The sequence below is a fragment of the Tursiops truncatus genome, chromosome 4 (assembly GCF_011762595.2).
Source record: "Tursiops truncatus isolate mTurTru1 chromosome 4, mTurTru1.mat.Y, whole genome shotgun sequence".
Classification (NCBI taxonomy): domain Eukaryota; kingdom Metazoa; phylum Chordata; class Mammalia; order Artiodactyla; family Delphinidae; genus Tursiops; species Tursiops truncatus.
This window is the reverse complement of record NC_047037.1, coordinates 53,283,396-53,299,905: the sequence shown is the minus strand read 5'-3', so window position 1 is coordinate 53,299,905 and position 16,510 is coordinate 53,283,396. Positions and strand designations below refer to the sequence as shown.

The following is a 16,510-nucleotide window of genomic DNA, read 5'->3' as shown; positions in this document are numbered from 1 at the left end:
TAAAAATTCATGACAATCTTGGAATAAAGGTCAGTTAGAATAAAGGTCAGTTAGATAAATCAGAATGAAGTATCTATCTGTATTGTTGGCATATATATGAAAATAGAGCCAAGGAGAAGAATGCAAACAAACATGTATTTTTTTCAATAATTAGAGTAATAGTTTAAAATAATGCCAAAATATTAAACCATAAGCTTTCAACTACAAAGTTTGTTATATGAGTTAGAACATTATCGTAATCAACATTTTGGGCCTTGCACACTGGAATACAAGGTATGCTGTAATCATATTATTAACAGGAGAAAACATCACTTGCTTAATCATTGTTAACTCAGAGGAAAACAAATATTTTCTTTTCTACTCCAAATGCATGATAAAGTAAATCGTTGAAGGAATAATAAAGTTTACTATACACGTAACTCAGACCACAGAGAGGTCTCTTGTATTTAGTGCAAGAGCCAAAAAGGGCAAAGGGAGAAAGTTTTATATATTTCATAATATATAAAACTATGTCCTTAATATAGGATACTAATATCTGAATTTTTTATAAACTAAAAGTGAAGGAAATATAACTTACATAATATATTCTAAAAGATATAATTTATCTACTTTGATAAAGACTTTTTAATAATGCTGGATTTAATAATGTGGTTTAATTTTTCTCTTTAGCAGTCATTACATCTACCATACACTATATTTTACTAAATTACCTTGTTCATTCTGTTTCCCCATCCCCCCAGCTGGAATATAACCTCATCAAGCAGATGTTTTTAACTTAAGGTGACTCCTTTCTCTGGTGCTTACAAGAGTACCTGGGGCTTACAAAGTGCCTTAAAAGTGTCTGCTGTGATAAATGAATGTTTTCCAAAGTCTTATGATACAGAGTCATAATGTTAAAAAGATGATATAAAATAAAGATTTTAAATGTGAATTTGAGATTAAAATCATGAAGGAAAATCCTCAAATATCAGAAGTCAGAAAAGGGTTTTTATTACAAAAGGGTCTCATTCCATCATCTCATTTTATAGATGCAGAAATTAAAGTGTAGAGAGATCAAGTGATTTGTCAGATCACAGAATTTTGGTACTAAAAGGCATCTTAAACCCCATGTAGCCCAAATATTCAGGTGCTTAGGGCTACTTAGCCTGTTTTAATACCTACAGCGGTAATGAGTTCACCACTCTATAAAAGCATCATACTGTTTTTTTTTTTTTAGTAGGACTTTTTATTGGAGTCTAATTGCTTCATAATACTGTGTTAGTTTCTGTTGCACAACAAAGCGAATCAGCCATATGCATACACATGTCCCTATATCCCCTCGCTCTTGAGCCTCCCTCCCATCTTCCATATCCCACCCCTCTAGGTCATCACAAAGCACCGAGCTGATTTTGATTTCTCTGTGCTATGCTACTGCTTCCCACCAGCCAACTATTTTACATTCCATAGTGTATATATGTTGATGTTACTTTCACTTCACCCCAGCTTCACCCCCCACCATGTCCTCTAGTCCATTTTCTATGTCTACCTCTTTATTTCTGCCCTGAAACTAGGTTCGTCAGTACCTTTTTTTTTTTTTAAGAACACAACTTGTTAGAAATTTTTCTCATGTAATTAAGATTTGTATTCCTGTGTTTCAATTCTTTAGTCTTAGTTGTAGCTTTGATCATACACTATATGTGTAGTCCAGGGTGTTATTTGTGTGTGTGTGTGTGTATATATATATATTATACATATAACTGATGTGGTGCAAAAGTACCCTTATGAAGAGAGTTCTGGGCCAAATAGTTTTCTTACCTTACTCTTTCTCCAACACCTCTTTGTCTCCCACCTTTTCCCATGATAAACCCTGAACTAGACATATATATATAAATAATATATATATGCCTAGTGTGTGTGTGTACACATACATATATCCAAAAAATATATACATATACACACACACGTGTTTTTATTGAATGTTATACGCATACATTATATGTGCATCTGTTACACAAAGAGGTGTATGTTTTTATCTTTTGTGCTTTATACAAAAATCAAATAAAACATTTAAAACAGGTGATCCAAACAAGATGTCAGAGTAGAAGGATGTGAGCTCACCTCTTCTCAAGGAAACACCAAAATCACCATTAACTGGTGAACAACCATTGGAAAAAACCACTGGAACCTACCAAAAAAGATACTGAACATCCAAATACAAAGAAGAAGTCACAACAAGATGGTAGGAGGGGTTCAATCACAATAAAATCAAATCCCATACCACCCAGGTGGGTGACCCGCAAAATGGAAATAAATATATCAAAGACGTTCTACCACAGGAGTGAAAGTTCTGAGCCCCATGTCAGGCTTCTCAGCCTGGGGGTCTGAAAATGGGAGAAGGAACCTCCAGAGAATCTGGCTTTGAAGGCCAGCAGGGTTTGATTGCAAGAATTCCATAGGACTGGGAGAAACAGAAACTCCACTCTTGGAGGGTGTATGCAGGGTCCTGTGCATACCCAGATCCAGGAAAAAAAAAAAAAAAACAGCGACCACATAAGAGCCTGGATCAGACCTACCTGCTAGTATTAGAGAGTCTCCTGTGGATGGGGGGCGGGCAGCTGTGGTTTACTGCGGGGACAAGGACACTGGCAGCGACAGTTCTGGGTAGTACACATTGGTGTGAGCCCTTTTGGAAGCCTCCATTTTCTCACCAAGACTTGGTCCCACACAACAGCCTGTAAGCTCCAGTGCTATGACACCTCAGGCCAAACAACCAACAGGGCAGGAAAACAGCCCCACTCATCAGCAGACAGGCTGCTTAAAGTCTTCCTGAGGAAAACAAACAGCTGCCTGCTAAACATGCCCCTTGACACGGCCCTTGGCCATGAGGGAAAAGAACCAGCTACAACCACCAGTGAGCAGGGACCACTCCCTACAAGCAGGAAGCCTGCACAAGCATCTTAGCTTCATCCACCAGGGAGCACACAGTAGAAGCAACAACTACAACCTGGCAGCCTGTGGAACAGAAACCACAATCACACAGAAAGTTAGACAAAATGAGATGGCAGAGAAATATCTCCCAGATAAAGCAACAAGACAAAACCCCAGAAGAACAATGAAGTGAAGTGGAGTTAGGCAAGCTACCCAAAAAGAATTCAGTGTAATGATAGTAAAGATGATCCAAGATCTCAAAAAAAGAATGGAGGCATGGATCAAGAAGATACAAGAAATGTTTAACAAAGACCTAGAAGAACTAAATAACAAACAAACAGAGATGAGCAATACAATAATTGAAATGAAAAACACACTGGAAGGAATCAATAGCAGAATAACTGAGGCAGAAGAATGGGTAAGTGAGCTGGAAGACAGAATGGTGGAAATCACTGCCTCAGAACAGAATAAAGAGAAAAGAATGAAAATAAATGAAGACCTCCTAAAAGACCTCTGGGATGACATTAAATGCAAGAACATTTGCATTATAGAGGTTCCAGAAGGAGAAGAGAGAGAGAAAGGAACTGAGAAAATACTTGAAGAGGTAATAGTTAAAAACTTCCCTAACATGGGAAAGAAAACAGTCACCCAAGTCCAGGAAGCCCAGGGAGTCCCAGACAGGATAAACTCAAGTAGGAACACACCAAGACATCTAGTAGTCAAACTGACAAAATTTAAAGACAAAGAAAAAATATTAAAAGCAACAAGGGAAAACAACAAATAACATACAAGTGAATTCCCATAAGATTATCAGCAGATTTCTCAGCAGAAACTCCACAGGCAAGCAGGGAGTGGCATGATATATTTAAAGTAATGAAAGGGAAGAAGCTACAACCAAGAATACTCTACCCAGCAAGGCACTCATTCAGTTTTGACAGCAAAATCAAGAGAAAGATTAACAGATAAGAAAGAGCTAAGAGAATTCAGCACCAACAGACCAGCTTTGCAACAAATGCTAAAGGAATTTCTCTAAGCAGAAAAGAAAAGGCCATAATTAGAAACAGAAAATTACAAATGGAAAAGCTTACCAGTAAAGGCAAAAATACAGTAAAGGTAGGAAATCATCTACACACATATATATCAAAACAAGCAATTGTGTGAAGAGGAGAGCACAAATGCAGGACATTGAAAACGCGTTTGAAATTAAAAGAACAGCAACTTAAAACAATTGTTTATATATAGACTTATATATCAAAACCTTCTGGTAACTGCAAACCAAAAATCTACAATAGATATACACACACAAAAGAAAAAGGAATCCAAACACAACACTAAAGTTAGGCATCAAATCACAAGAGAAGACAACAAAAAACACCTACAAAATCATATCCAAAACAATTAACAAAATGGCAGTAAGAACATACATATCAATAATTACCTTAAGCATAAACATCAAATGCCCCAACCCAAAGACATAGACAAGCTGAATGGATACAAAAATAAGACCCATATATATGCTGTCTATAAGAGACCCACTTGAGATCTAGGGACACATACAGACTGAAAGTGAGGTGATGTAAAGTTATTCAGTGCAAATAGAGATCAAAAGAGAGCTGGAATGGCAATGCTCATATTAGAAAAAACAGGCTTTAAAATAAACTGTTACAACACACAAAGAAGGACACTAGGACACTACATAACAATCAAGGGACCAATCCAAGAAAAAGTTATAACAATTTTAAATATATATGCACACAATATTGGAGCACATCAATATGTAAGGAAAACACTAAGAGCCATAAAAGGAGAAATTGACAGTAACACAATAATGGACTTTAATACCCCACTTTCATCAGTGGACAGATCATCCAGACAGAAAATCAATAAGGAAACACAGGCATTGAATGACACATTATACCAATTGGAGTTAATTGATATTTATAGAGCATTCCATCCAAAAGCAGCAGAATACACATTCTTCTCAAATGCACATGGAACATTCTCCAGGACTGATCAAGGGCTGGCCCACAAAGCGAGCCTGAGTAAATTTAAGAAAATTGAATCATATGAAGCATCTTTTCCAACCACAAAACTATGAGATTAGAAAGCAACTACTAGAAAATAAGTGTAAAAACCACAAACATGTGGAGGCTAAACAATATGCTATTAAACAACCAGTGGATCACTGAAGAAATCAAAGAGGAAATCAAAAATTACCTAGAGACAAATGAAAATGAAAGCACGATGATCCAAAATCTAAAGGTCACAGAAACAGCAATTCTAAGAGGGAAGTTTATAGCAATACAATCTTACCTCAGGAAATAAGAAAAATCTCAGATAAACCACCGAGCTAACTTTACACCTAAAGCAACTAGAAAAGAAGAACAAACAAAACCCAAAGTTGGTAGAAGGAAAGAAATCATAAAGATCAGAGCCAAAATAAATGCAATAGAGACAAAGAAAACAATAGAAAAGATCAATGAAACTAAAAGCTGGTTCTTTGAAGAGATAAACAAAATCAATAAACCTTTAGCCAGACTCATCAAGAAAAAAAGGGAGAGGATACAAATCAATAAAATTAGAAATGAACAAGAAGTTACAACAGACAGCATGGAAATACAAAGGCTCTCATGGAGAGACTACCACAAGCAACTCTTTGCCAATAAAATGGACAACCTGGAAGAACTGGACAAATTCCTAGAAAGGTACAATCTCCCAAGACTGAATCAGGAAGAAATAGAAAATATGAACAGACCAATCACAAGTAATGAAATTGAAACTGTGATGAAAAAACTCCCAGCAAACAAAAGTCCAGGGCCAGATGGCTTCACAGGCAAATTTTATCAAACATTCAGAGAAGAGTTAACATCTATCTTTCTGAAACTGTTCAAAAAAAATCACAGAGGACAGAATACTCCCAAACTCATTCTACGAGGCCACCATCACCCTGATATCAAAACCAGACAAAGATACCACAAAAAAGACAATTACAGGCCAATATCACTGATGAACACAGACACAAAAATCCTCAACAAAATACTAGCAAACCAAATCCAACAATACATTAAAAGGATCACACTTCATGATCAAGTGGGATTTATCCCAGGGACACAAGCCTTTTGCAATATCTGCAAATCAATCAGTGTGATACACCACATCAAAAAATGGAAGAATAAAAATAATATGATCATCTCAGTAGATGCAGAAAAAGCTTTTGCAAAATTGAACACCCATTTATGATAAAAACTCTCCAGGAGGTGGGCATAGAGGGAACCTACCTCAACATAATAAGAGCCATGTATGACAAACCCACAGCCAACATCATAGTAAATATTGAAAAGTTGAAAGCATTTCCTCTAAGATCAGGAACAAGACACAGATGCCCACTCTTGCAACTTTTATTCAATATAGTTTTGGAAGTCCTAGCCATAGCAATCAGAGAAGAGAAGGAAATAAAGGGAATCCAAACTGGAAAAGAAGAAGTAAAACTGTCACCTTTTGCAGTTGACATAATATTATACAGAGACAATTCTAAAGATGCTACCAGAAAACTGCTAGAACTCATCAATGAATTTGATAAAGTTGCTGGAGGCAAAATAAATACACAAAAATCTCTTGCATTCCTATACACTAAGAACAAAAGAACAGAAGGAGAAATTAAAGAAACAATCCCCTTTACCATTCACATCCAAAAGAATAAAATACCTAGGAATAAACCTACCTGAAGAGGCAAAATATCTATACTCCAAAAACTATAAAACACTAATGAAAGAAATAAAAGATGACACAAACAGATGGAAAGATATACTATGTTCTTGGACTGTCTTGCTCCCTGTCTTCAGACTATACTACAAAGCTACAGTCATCAAAATAGTATGGTACTGGCACCAAAATAGAAATATAGATTAATGGAATAGGATTGAAATTCCAGAAATAAACCCAGGATCTATGGTCAATCAATCTATGATAAATGAGGCAAGACTATACAATGGAGAAACAACAATTTCTTTAATAAATGGTGGTCGGAGAACTGGACAGCTAAATGTAAAAAAAGAAAAAAAAGAATGAAATTAGAACATTCTTTAACACCATACACAAAAATAAATTCAAAATGGTTTAAAGACCTAAATATAAGACCATATACTATAAAACTCTTACCGGAAAACATAGAACACTCTCTGACATAAATCACAGCAGTATCTTTTTTCTATCTGTCTTCCAGAATAATGGAAACAAAAACAAAAATAAACAAATGGGAACTATTTAAACTCAAAAGTTTTTGCACAGCAAGGGAAACCGTAAATAAAACAAAAGACAACCCACAGAAAGGGAGAAAATATTTGCAGACGATGCAACTGATAAGGGATTAATCTCCAAAATTTACAAACAGCTCATATCAAAAAAACAAAGAAGCCAGTTAAAAGGGCAGAACACCCAAATAGACATTTCTCCAAAGAAGACATTCAGGTGGGCAAGAGGCACGTGAAAAGATGCTCAACATCACTAATTATTTGAGAAATGCAAATCAAAATAACAATGATATATCATCTCACATCAGTCAGAATGGCCATCATCAAAAAGTCTACATACAATAAATGCTGGAGTGGGTGTGGAGAAAAGGGAACCCTCCTACACTGTTGGTGGAAATGTAATTTGGTACAGCCATTATAGAGAACAGTATGGAGGTTCCTTAAGAAACTAAAAACAGAACCAGCATACGATCCAACAATCCAACTGCTGAGTATATATCTGAAGAAAACTATGGTTTGAAAGGATACATGCACCCCATGTGCATTGCATCACTGTTTACAATAGCCAAGACATGGAAGCAACTTAAATGTCCATCAACAGAGGAATGGATAAAGAAGATGTGGTACATATATACAATGGAATATTATTCATCCATTAAAGAGAATGAAATAATGACATTTGGAGCAACATGGATGGACCTGGAGATTATCATACTAAGTGAAATATGACAGAGGAAGACAAATATCATATGATATCGCTTATATGCAGAATCTAAAAAAATGATACAAATGTACTTATTTACAAAACAAACAGACTTACAGACTTAGAGAACAAACTTATGGTTGCTCGGGTGAAGGGTCAGGGGGAGGGATAGATGGTTGTTTTGGATTGACATGTACACACTGCTACATTTAAAATAGATAACCAACAAGGACATAATGTATAGCACAGGGAATGCTGCTCAATACTCTGTAATAACCTAAATTGGTAAAGAACTTGAAAAAGAACAGATACATGTATATGTATAGCTGAATCACTTTGCTGTACACCTGAAACTAACACAACATTGTTAATCAACTGTACTCCAACATAAAATAAAAATTTTTTAAAAAGAAACAGAAAAAACATTTTTAGTAAAGTGAGAGACAGGACATTCTCTGAAGTCTGCTTTATTATTTTGGCCAGTCATTTAGCCTTTCTGATACCAGTTTCTCCATCTATAAGATGGGGACACTAAGAGTACCTAATCCATTGGCTGTTTTGCCAGGATTAAATTAATTAATGCGTGGAGAGTCTTTAACATAGTGCCTGAGACATACTTAGTGGTCAATAAATGTTACTTATTAAAAAAAACAAAAACATTTAAAACATGTTATCTTTTAAACTCCATTTTCCCTCTTTGTTTAATTTCTACTATTTCTGGAACCTCAAAAACAAGAACATATTTGTATCATCCTCTAAGAGCCTAAATTGAATCCCTGTTCTATGTGAAAATTGTTTTATTAAAATATCTGTTAAAATTGTTAAAATGTTTTCAGAAATCACTCTATTGTGACCCTCTAACCAAATATGTCTAATACCCTGGTTGTTTCAAGATTCCTGTAAATTCCACTCTCCCCTGAATATTAAACATACTTAACTCCCTCTTAAAATGTAGTTTCTAGAATTAAATCCAATGCTCTAGAAGTGGACTTAGTAGGACAGAATAATATAGACATCTCCTGATTCATTCAAGAAAGCATATTTCTCGCAGTACAACCTATAAATCCATTTGGTTTTTCAGTAGCTATAACACATTTGATTCATATTGACTTTAATTGTAAAAGAAAATCTTAAGTCATTTTGTATATGATACTGCTAAACCATTATCATATAGATATAAATTATATCTACAGATAATATCAATATTTACAGGTATAAAGAAAAATAAAGTTTTCTTTATTCTCTATTTATGCAGTTGAACTTTGCTTTGGGGGAGGAGAATGCCCCTCAACTTGTAGATATAGGACTTCCCTGGTAACACAGTGGTTAAGAATTCACCTGCCAATGCAGGGGACACGGGTTCGAGACCTGGTCCGGGAAGATCCCACATGCCGTGGAGCAGCTAAGCCCGTGCACCACAGCTACTGAGCCTGTGCTCTAGAGCCCACAAGCCACAACTACTGAGCCCACATGCCACAACTACTGAAGCCTGCACTCCTAGAGCCCATGCTCTGCAACAAGAGAGGCCAAAGCAAGGAGAAGCCCGCACACCACAATGAAGAGTAGCCACCGCTTGCCGCAACTAGGGAAAGCCTGTGTGCAGCGATGAAGACCCAATGCCACCATAAATAAATAAATAAATTTGTTAAAAAAATTGTAGATATAATAATTTCTTCACATTAAAAAAATAGCGTTATGTTCACAGAAGGTACACATTCTGAACATTAAACACAAATATTTCATTGAGAGGCATAAAAAATACAAATTTTGAGCACACATCCTACCTGTAAAACCCTGGAGGTGCCCGCTGCACCAGGAAGCTCTTCTCCATGTCTTGGAGAATCTCATTCAGCATCCGCACACGGATGGGAGCTCTTTCCTTGGGGTCATTAGCAGGACGCATCTCATCTGATTGAAAGAGTTCAGCACTCTCCCGCAGGCGTGAGGCCAGGGCTAGCAGTTGAGGCGTGTTGGGTTGATCACCTGGTAAAGATAAATGGGCCAATCTCAGAAGAGAGAATCTCAAGGGCACAAAGTAAACATTTTATAGTCATGATGTCAAAAGGAAGATTCACCATCAATACTGCTTTTACAATCCTTCCACCAAAAATATTCTGGCTAAATATATTCTACTAAAAGTATTAAATTTATTTACTACTACTACTAATTACTGCTAATAATAATAATACCAGTAAATAGGAACTGATTGTTGAGAGACTGCAATGTTCCTGGCACTGTCAAGCCCTTCACATAATTATCTTATTTAATATTCACCCAACCCTGTATTGGCATGTCCATTTCATAGAAGCTGAGAATTAATTAAGTTAAGCAAACTGCCACAGATCATCAAGCAAGTAAATGATAGGTAAGAATTAGAAGCCTTATCTTTCTGACTCAAAAATTCATGCTCTTAATGGAGTATCCTGTATTTCAAGAAAAAAAAAATTGTAAAATGAACTGTTATCTTCCCTTCTGAGAACATGAGATATGTTACCCTATATTGTTATGTGTCTACTGGGCTCTTTTTACTTTGTAGAGTGTTCCTGTAATTTGAAGTTGAAATATACCTTTGATTTGAAAATACACTAAAAACTATCCTATATAATGTTTATATTGTTTTGTTTTCCTTTTGAGATGATTTTTGTTTGTTGTTTTATTTTTTCCTTCTGTTTATGTAACTTACTGTAAGTCATTCTGATATGAATGGTGGTAGCAAAAGGATCACAGGATGTTCCTTTGACTAAGGGAAAGGCTGCATTTGATATTAATTACAGCCACCAGATCCTGGAGCCAGATGACTTGAGTTCAAATTCCTGCTCTACCACTTAGTAGCTGTGTGATGTTGGGAAAGTTACTGAGCCTTAGTGTCCTTATCTGTGAAATGAACATAATAATAGCACCTGCTTTATAAATTTGTTAATGAGAGTTAAATGATTAATATTTGTAAAGTACTCCCCTACAGTTAGTCAGTTCCTAGCTGGTGTTCAAACTTAATACCTTGTTTAAAAAGCATTCTTTTATCATATCACGAGGGGGCCTTCCATCATCATCGTCTTCCAGGTAGCTGCACCATTAGATGCAGTCTTTGGATGAGGCGACAGTCAGTGGTGTCATTCTCAGACTAGGTACAACTGACTCCAACAAGGTCAGCACTACACTAGGGAGGATTACTTCAAGTCAAGGTAATGATATGCACACGGACCTGGTAAATCTCAGCTGGAATTCCTGAGAGCATGGCATTAAGATAAACAGGTGGAGGATTGAAAAGAGGCCTTATGGGACCTTCACTTAGGAAAGTTTCGGCAAAAGGGAAACGTCACAAAGGAACTCTTTCTTTAAATGAAGTCTAAGGGTAAGGGTCACCAACTCCCAAAACACCTGGTCTTTGTGAAAATGCAGATTCCCAGACATGCTGAATTTCTCTAGGGTCCAGGAATCACAATTTCAACATACTACTCAGATTATTCCTTACATCTTAAAGTTTAAGAAGCACTGTAGAGAGGTTATGTGCTAAGAAGATGAAAACTAGTTTAGAATTATAACTGTGGTATAAAATACGTCTGTCATAGAATTACTGACCTTTCATATAGGGATCTTTATTTTCTGTCACCTTCATTTGATGGGGATGATTTTATATGTCAGTTTCATTATATCCCAGCATAGTTCTGACACTCAATAATTGTTTACTGTTTACTGAATAAACAAAGTAGATTCAATAACATATTTTTAGAAAAAATACAATAAAAAATGAAAACTATGTAAATAAATAAATGGTTTTTATGAGGGCTGCAAAGAGAGAGCCTTCTTTGTAGTGCTCTGTTCACTGAAATTAACAAAATGAATAAAATCAATGTAGGAGTTCACAGGGTTTTGGTATTTTGATGTTTTCATTAGTAATTTTGTTTGATTTCACAACAAAACTTGAGGGTGCAAGAAGCAGTATTTCTGCTCATTGAGAAAATCTAGCCTCTTAAATGATAATAATAATGACATTTTATGAAAGTATGGTTTATCTTATTATGGTTAACCAAATTTAATATATGGAAAACTTACAGAAAATATCTTTTTGCACAAGGAAAGAATAAGATGGATAAGGCACATTTGGATGACACTAGAATTGAAAGACTGAACAATGGAAAAAGCAAGTTCAACATCCTTAAGAGTCTTCCATTTAAAAAAGAAAAATCTCTTCAGATCTAACATACACTACAGAATTGAAGACATTACCACTAAATCAAGTGAGACAAATTGTACCATTTACCTTATTTAGCTTTAAATGAATTTATCTTTCATGATGGTGTGGGTGGACAAAATTGACAGCTTTAGGAACTGGCTGGTTCCAGAAAGGATCCTGATAATGGAAACCTGCCACCACAGCATACCCTATGCATTACTTCAAGGATATGAGGTTACAGATTGAAAAGTAGCTTTACTTCTAATGTTCACACAATCATTTTGATATATAACTGATGTTCCAAAGATTCCTAATAGCCATTTCCATGACCCAAATGATTGTCCCTTTGTGATCCTTAGGATAACTACTAGAATGTCAGCTCTGTGAGGGAAGAGATTTTTGTTTGTTTCATTCACCACCAACCATTTCCCCAGCACATAAAACTATGCCTGGCAAATCATTCACTGAGTGAATGTGTGAATTATGTACTGTGATCATAGCATCATAGCATCTGCAATATTTTTAGCCTTATCTCTCCTTTCCTTGACTGAAAAGAACCCCATAAGATCAGAAAATATGTTTTCTCTCTCTTTTTATCTCCGTATCCTAGCACAATACCTGATATATGGTAGCCATTTACTAAATATCTTATCGAGTATATGTTGAATTATAAGATAAAGTCTTATTTGGGATACATTATTATATTAAATTACACCTAAAAAATCACTCAGGGAGATGTTTAGTTCATGACGAGCATCAACAAATGTTATTTCCTTTACTTTCTTGCTAAATGTCAATACTAGCTGCAGTCAAAAGGGAAAAAAAATTTAAAAGAACGTATTTTAGGGTAATGATAGGTTATATTAAACTAAACTGAATTAAAATATGTCCTACCAATAATACTACCCCCAAACTAAGAATATGTAAAACATTATTTAAGGCACAGTGAATGTCAGAAAACAGAGAACTAATTGAGGCTCTTAACAGTTCAGTTTTAATGAATAATAAGTCCATTTGACCAAAGAACATCAACTGGAAGATAGAGATTTCTCTCAAAGAGGGTAAATACAATTATCTTGAAGGTATACATAGTACATGGAGTCTAAAGACCAAGGACTTGTTATCCAAAACCGTAAGAGCCTGGTTTACTTAGTCATTATCAATGTGGACTTGAGCAGAGTACATAATACTGATCTTCTGTAGCTTCCTAGGGGAAAATGGTCATTTTACTTTCTAAGCATTTAAATCACTATATAAACACAAGCTACCATTATCAGAGCATGTAAACTAAACACAAATTAGTACCAACTCATTTGCTAAAGGCATACAAAAAATACTGTAATGGCTTTACTAACGATTTTATTCTCAGAGACATTATTTCTTATCACTTCCTCCAAATAATGGCCCCCCACAACTGTATCACACTTCTCCCCATATACACTTTAATGAAGATTTCCAATTTTATTTTGCAGTGCCTGTGAATCTGGAGGCAGTTTTTCCGTGCGCTGGCATCTCAAACCTCTGAAGAACAAGAAAAGGGGTAATATAAAGGGTAAAAGAACTAGGGAACGAACAAGATGATGGAATAGTAGTAGGATGTGAAGCTCACCTCCCACAAATACATCAAAAATACATCTACATGTGGAACAATTCTAACAGAATATCTACAGGATGCTGACAGAAGACCTCAGACTGCTGAAAGATCAAGAAAATCTCCATGTAACTGGGTAGGAAAAAAGAAAAAAAGGAAAGTGAGAAAGGAATTGGGTCAGGACTTGAGCCCCTGGGAGGGAGGTGTGAAAGAGGAAAGGTTTCTGCACCAGGGGAAGTTTCCTCACTAGCAGGGAGATCAGCTGGGACAGAAGGTGAGCTTTAGAGCCTCAGAGGAGAGCATAGCAGTTGGTTTGTGGTAGCCAGAGCTGAGGGAGAACTGCACAGGTGGTCATTGCTGCCACCCTGCACTCCCCAGCCTGATGCATGTCCACCAGTGCTGGTGGGGGCTGGGGGCTGGAACTTGGGCTTCAGGGATCAGAACTGGGGAGAGGACTGGGGTTGGTTGTGTGGAGATAGACTAAGGGGGCTGGAATCTAGTGCAACTGTGGTTGGGGGTGTACTCAGAGGAAGCCTGGGCTGCTTAGAGACCAGTCATCATTGTTTGGGGGGTGCGCGAGGGGAGGAGCTGGGCACAGATTGTAGCCTTTTCCCCTGTGCACATGCTCGCAGAGGGCAGGACACTGACTGCATGGGCTTCAGGGGCTGTCGTGAGATGCCACTGCCACTTGCCCAAACACGAGGAGTGGTCGTGGGCCCCTGCGCCTCCCCCTCAGACCCCAGGAATGTTCATGAGCCACTGCTGCCAACCTTGCAGACACCAGGAGTGGTTGCAAGCTGCCTCCACTCCCATCGTGTGCTCCAGGGGCATGCCTGAACCACCACCACTGAGAATCCCAAGACCAGGCACCAGTCACCACATCTGCACACCCCTATCAAGGGGATAATGACCAGTACATGCTGAGGAAAAAGGCGACATGTATCCATATTAAAAACAGTCTTCACACCAAATATACTAAACCCACACAAGCTACACAGGGGTGCCCCCAAATGTAAATAGCCCTTCAAGACCACAGTAGATAATTGTTTCTCCTAAACTCACAGAGTAAGAGAAATACAAGTAAAATGAAGAAACAGAGGAACCACGCCCAGTTAAAAGACCAAGAGTATTCCTCTGAAAGAACAAATGAAACAGAACTCTTCAGTCTAATAGACACCAATTTCAAAAAGGAGACAATGAAAATACTGAAGGAATTAAGAAAGCCTAGACAAAAATACAGAGTATTGTAAAAAGGAGCTAGAAATTATAAAGAGGAACCAAGAAAAATTAGAAAACTCATTTGCAGAGATGAAAGCTGAGCTAAAGGCAATGAATAGCAGAATGAATAATGCAGAACAAAAAAGTGACCTGGAAGATAGAATAATGGAAATCACCCAATCAGTACAGAAGACAGAAAGCCAAATTAAAGAAAAAAAGAGAAAGCAATGTAAGAGACCTATAGGATAATATAAAGCATGCCAAACAAACAAAATAGGGATTCCAGAAGGGGAAGAAAGAGAAAAGGGGATTGAAAATGTATTTAAAGAAATTATGGTTGAAAACTCCCCAAACCTAAAGAAGGAAACAGATATCCAAGTACAGGAAGCACAGAGAATCCCAAGCATGATAAACCCAAACAGACCTACACCACGACATATTATATTAAAAATGGAAAAAGTTAAATATAAAGAGAGGATTCTAAAGGGAGCAAGAGCAAAACAAAGAGTTAATTACAAGGGAACCCCATAAGGCTGTCAGCTGATTTCTCCTCAGAAATGTTGCAGGCCAGAAGGGAATGGTAAGATATATTCAAAGTCCTAAAAGGGAAAACTCTGCAACCTAGTGTAGTCTATCCAGCAAGATTATCATTTTGAATAGAGGGAGAGAGAAAGAATTTCTCAGACAAGCAAAAACTAAAACAATACAGCAATACTAAACCTATCCTAAAGGAAATATTGAAAGGTCTTCTCTAAATACAAAAGAAGTAAGAATCTATAGGAAAGAGAAAATTACAACTGGAAAATAAATCACTTAAATATGCCAGTACACAGATTAAAAAAAAATTTAAAAATTTTCTGTGAAAGTGATGATAACAACAATGAAAAGCAAAAGAGATTAACATGAAGATGTAAAAGAGGACAACAAAATCATAAAATGTGGGGGAGGAGAGTAAGAATATGTAGATGTTTTTTCCTAGAATGTGTTTGAGCCAGTATGACTACTTGTCTAAGGCAAGTAGATAAAGGAAGGGGATAACATACTTGAAAAACAGGGCAACCACAAATCAAAAACATACAACAGATTGGCTAAAACCAAAAGGAAGAGAATATAAGTATAATAAAAAAGAAAATCATCAAACCACAAAAGGAAAAAGAAAAGGACAAAGAAGAAATATAAAATCAATGGGAAAACAAGGTTTAAAATGACAATAGGTACATAACTATCAATAATTACCTTAAATGTCAATGGACTAAATGTTCCAATCAAAAGACACAGAGTGGCAGACTGGATAAACGAATAAGAGCCTACTGTATGATGCCTACAAGAGACCCACTTTAGGGCAAAGGAGACACATAAATTGAAAGTCAGCGTGTGGAAAAAGATATTTCGTGCAAACGGAAATAACAAGAAAGTGGGGGTCGCAATACTCACATCAGACAAAATAGACTTTAAAACAAAGGCCGTAAAGAAAGATAAAGGACACTATATAATAATAAAAGCATCAATACAAGAAGAGAATTTTACACTTGTCAATATATATGCACCTAATATAGGAGCACCCAAATACATAAAATACTAACAGACATAAAGGGAGGAATTGACAGGAATACAATAATAGTTGCAGACAGAGAATCAAGAAGGCAACAAAGATCCTAAATGATACA

At 36.5% G+C, this 16,510-nt stretch overlaps 1 protein-coding gene across 1 annotated transcript in view; it reads right to left on the bottom strand.

The window, feature by feature from the left end:
* Positions 1-16,510, bottom strand: part of NAALADL2 (N-acetylated alpha-linked acidic dipeptidase like 2) — a 1,062,845-nt gene that overhangs the window by 58,374 nt on the left and 987,961 nt on the right. The window contains exon 13 of the mRNA XM_019946140.3: positions 9,645-9,843. Within this exon, the coding sequence (XP_019801699.2) occupies positions 9,645-9,843 (199 nt within the window). The remainder of the gene's footprint in view (positions 1-9,644; positions 9,844-16,510) is intronic.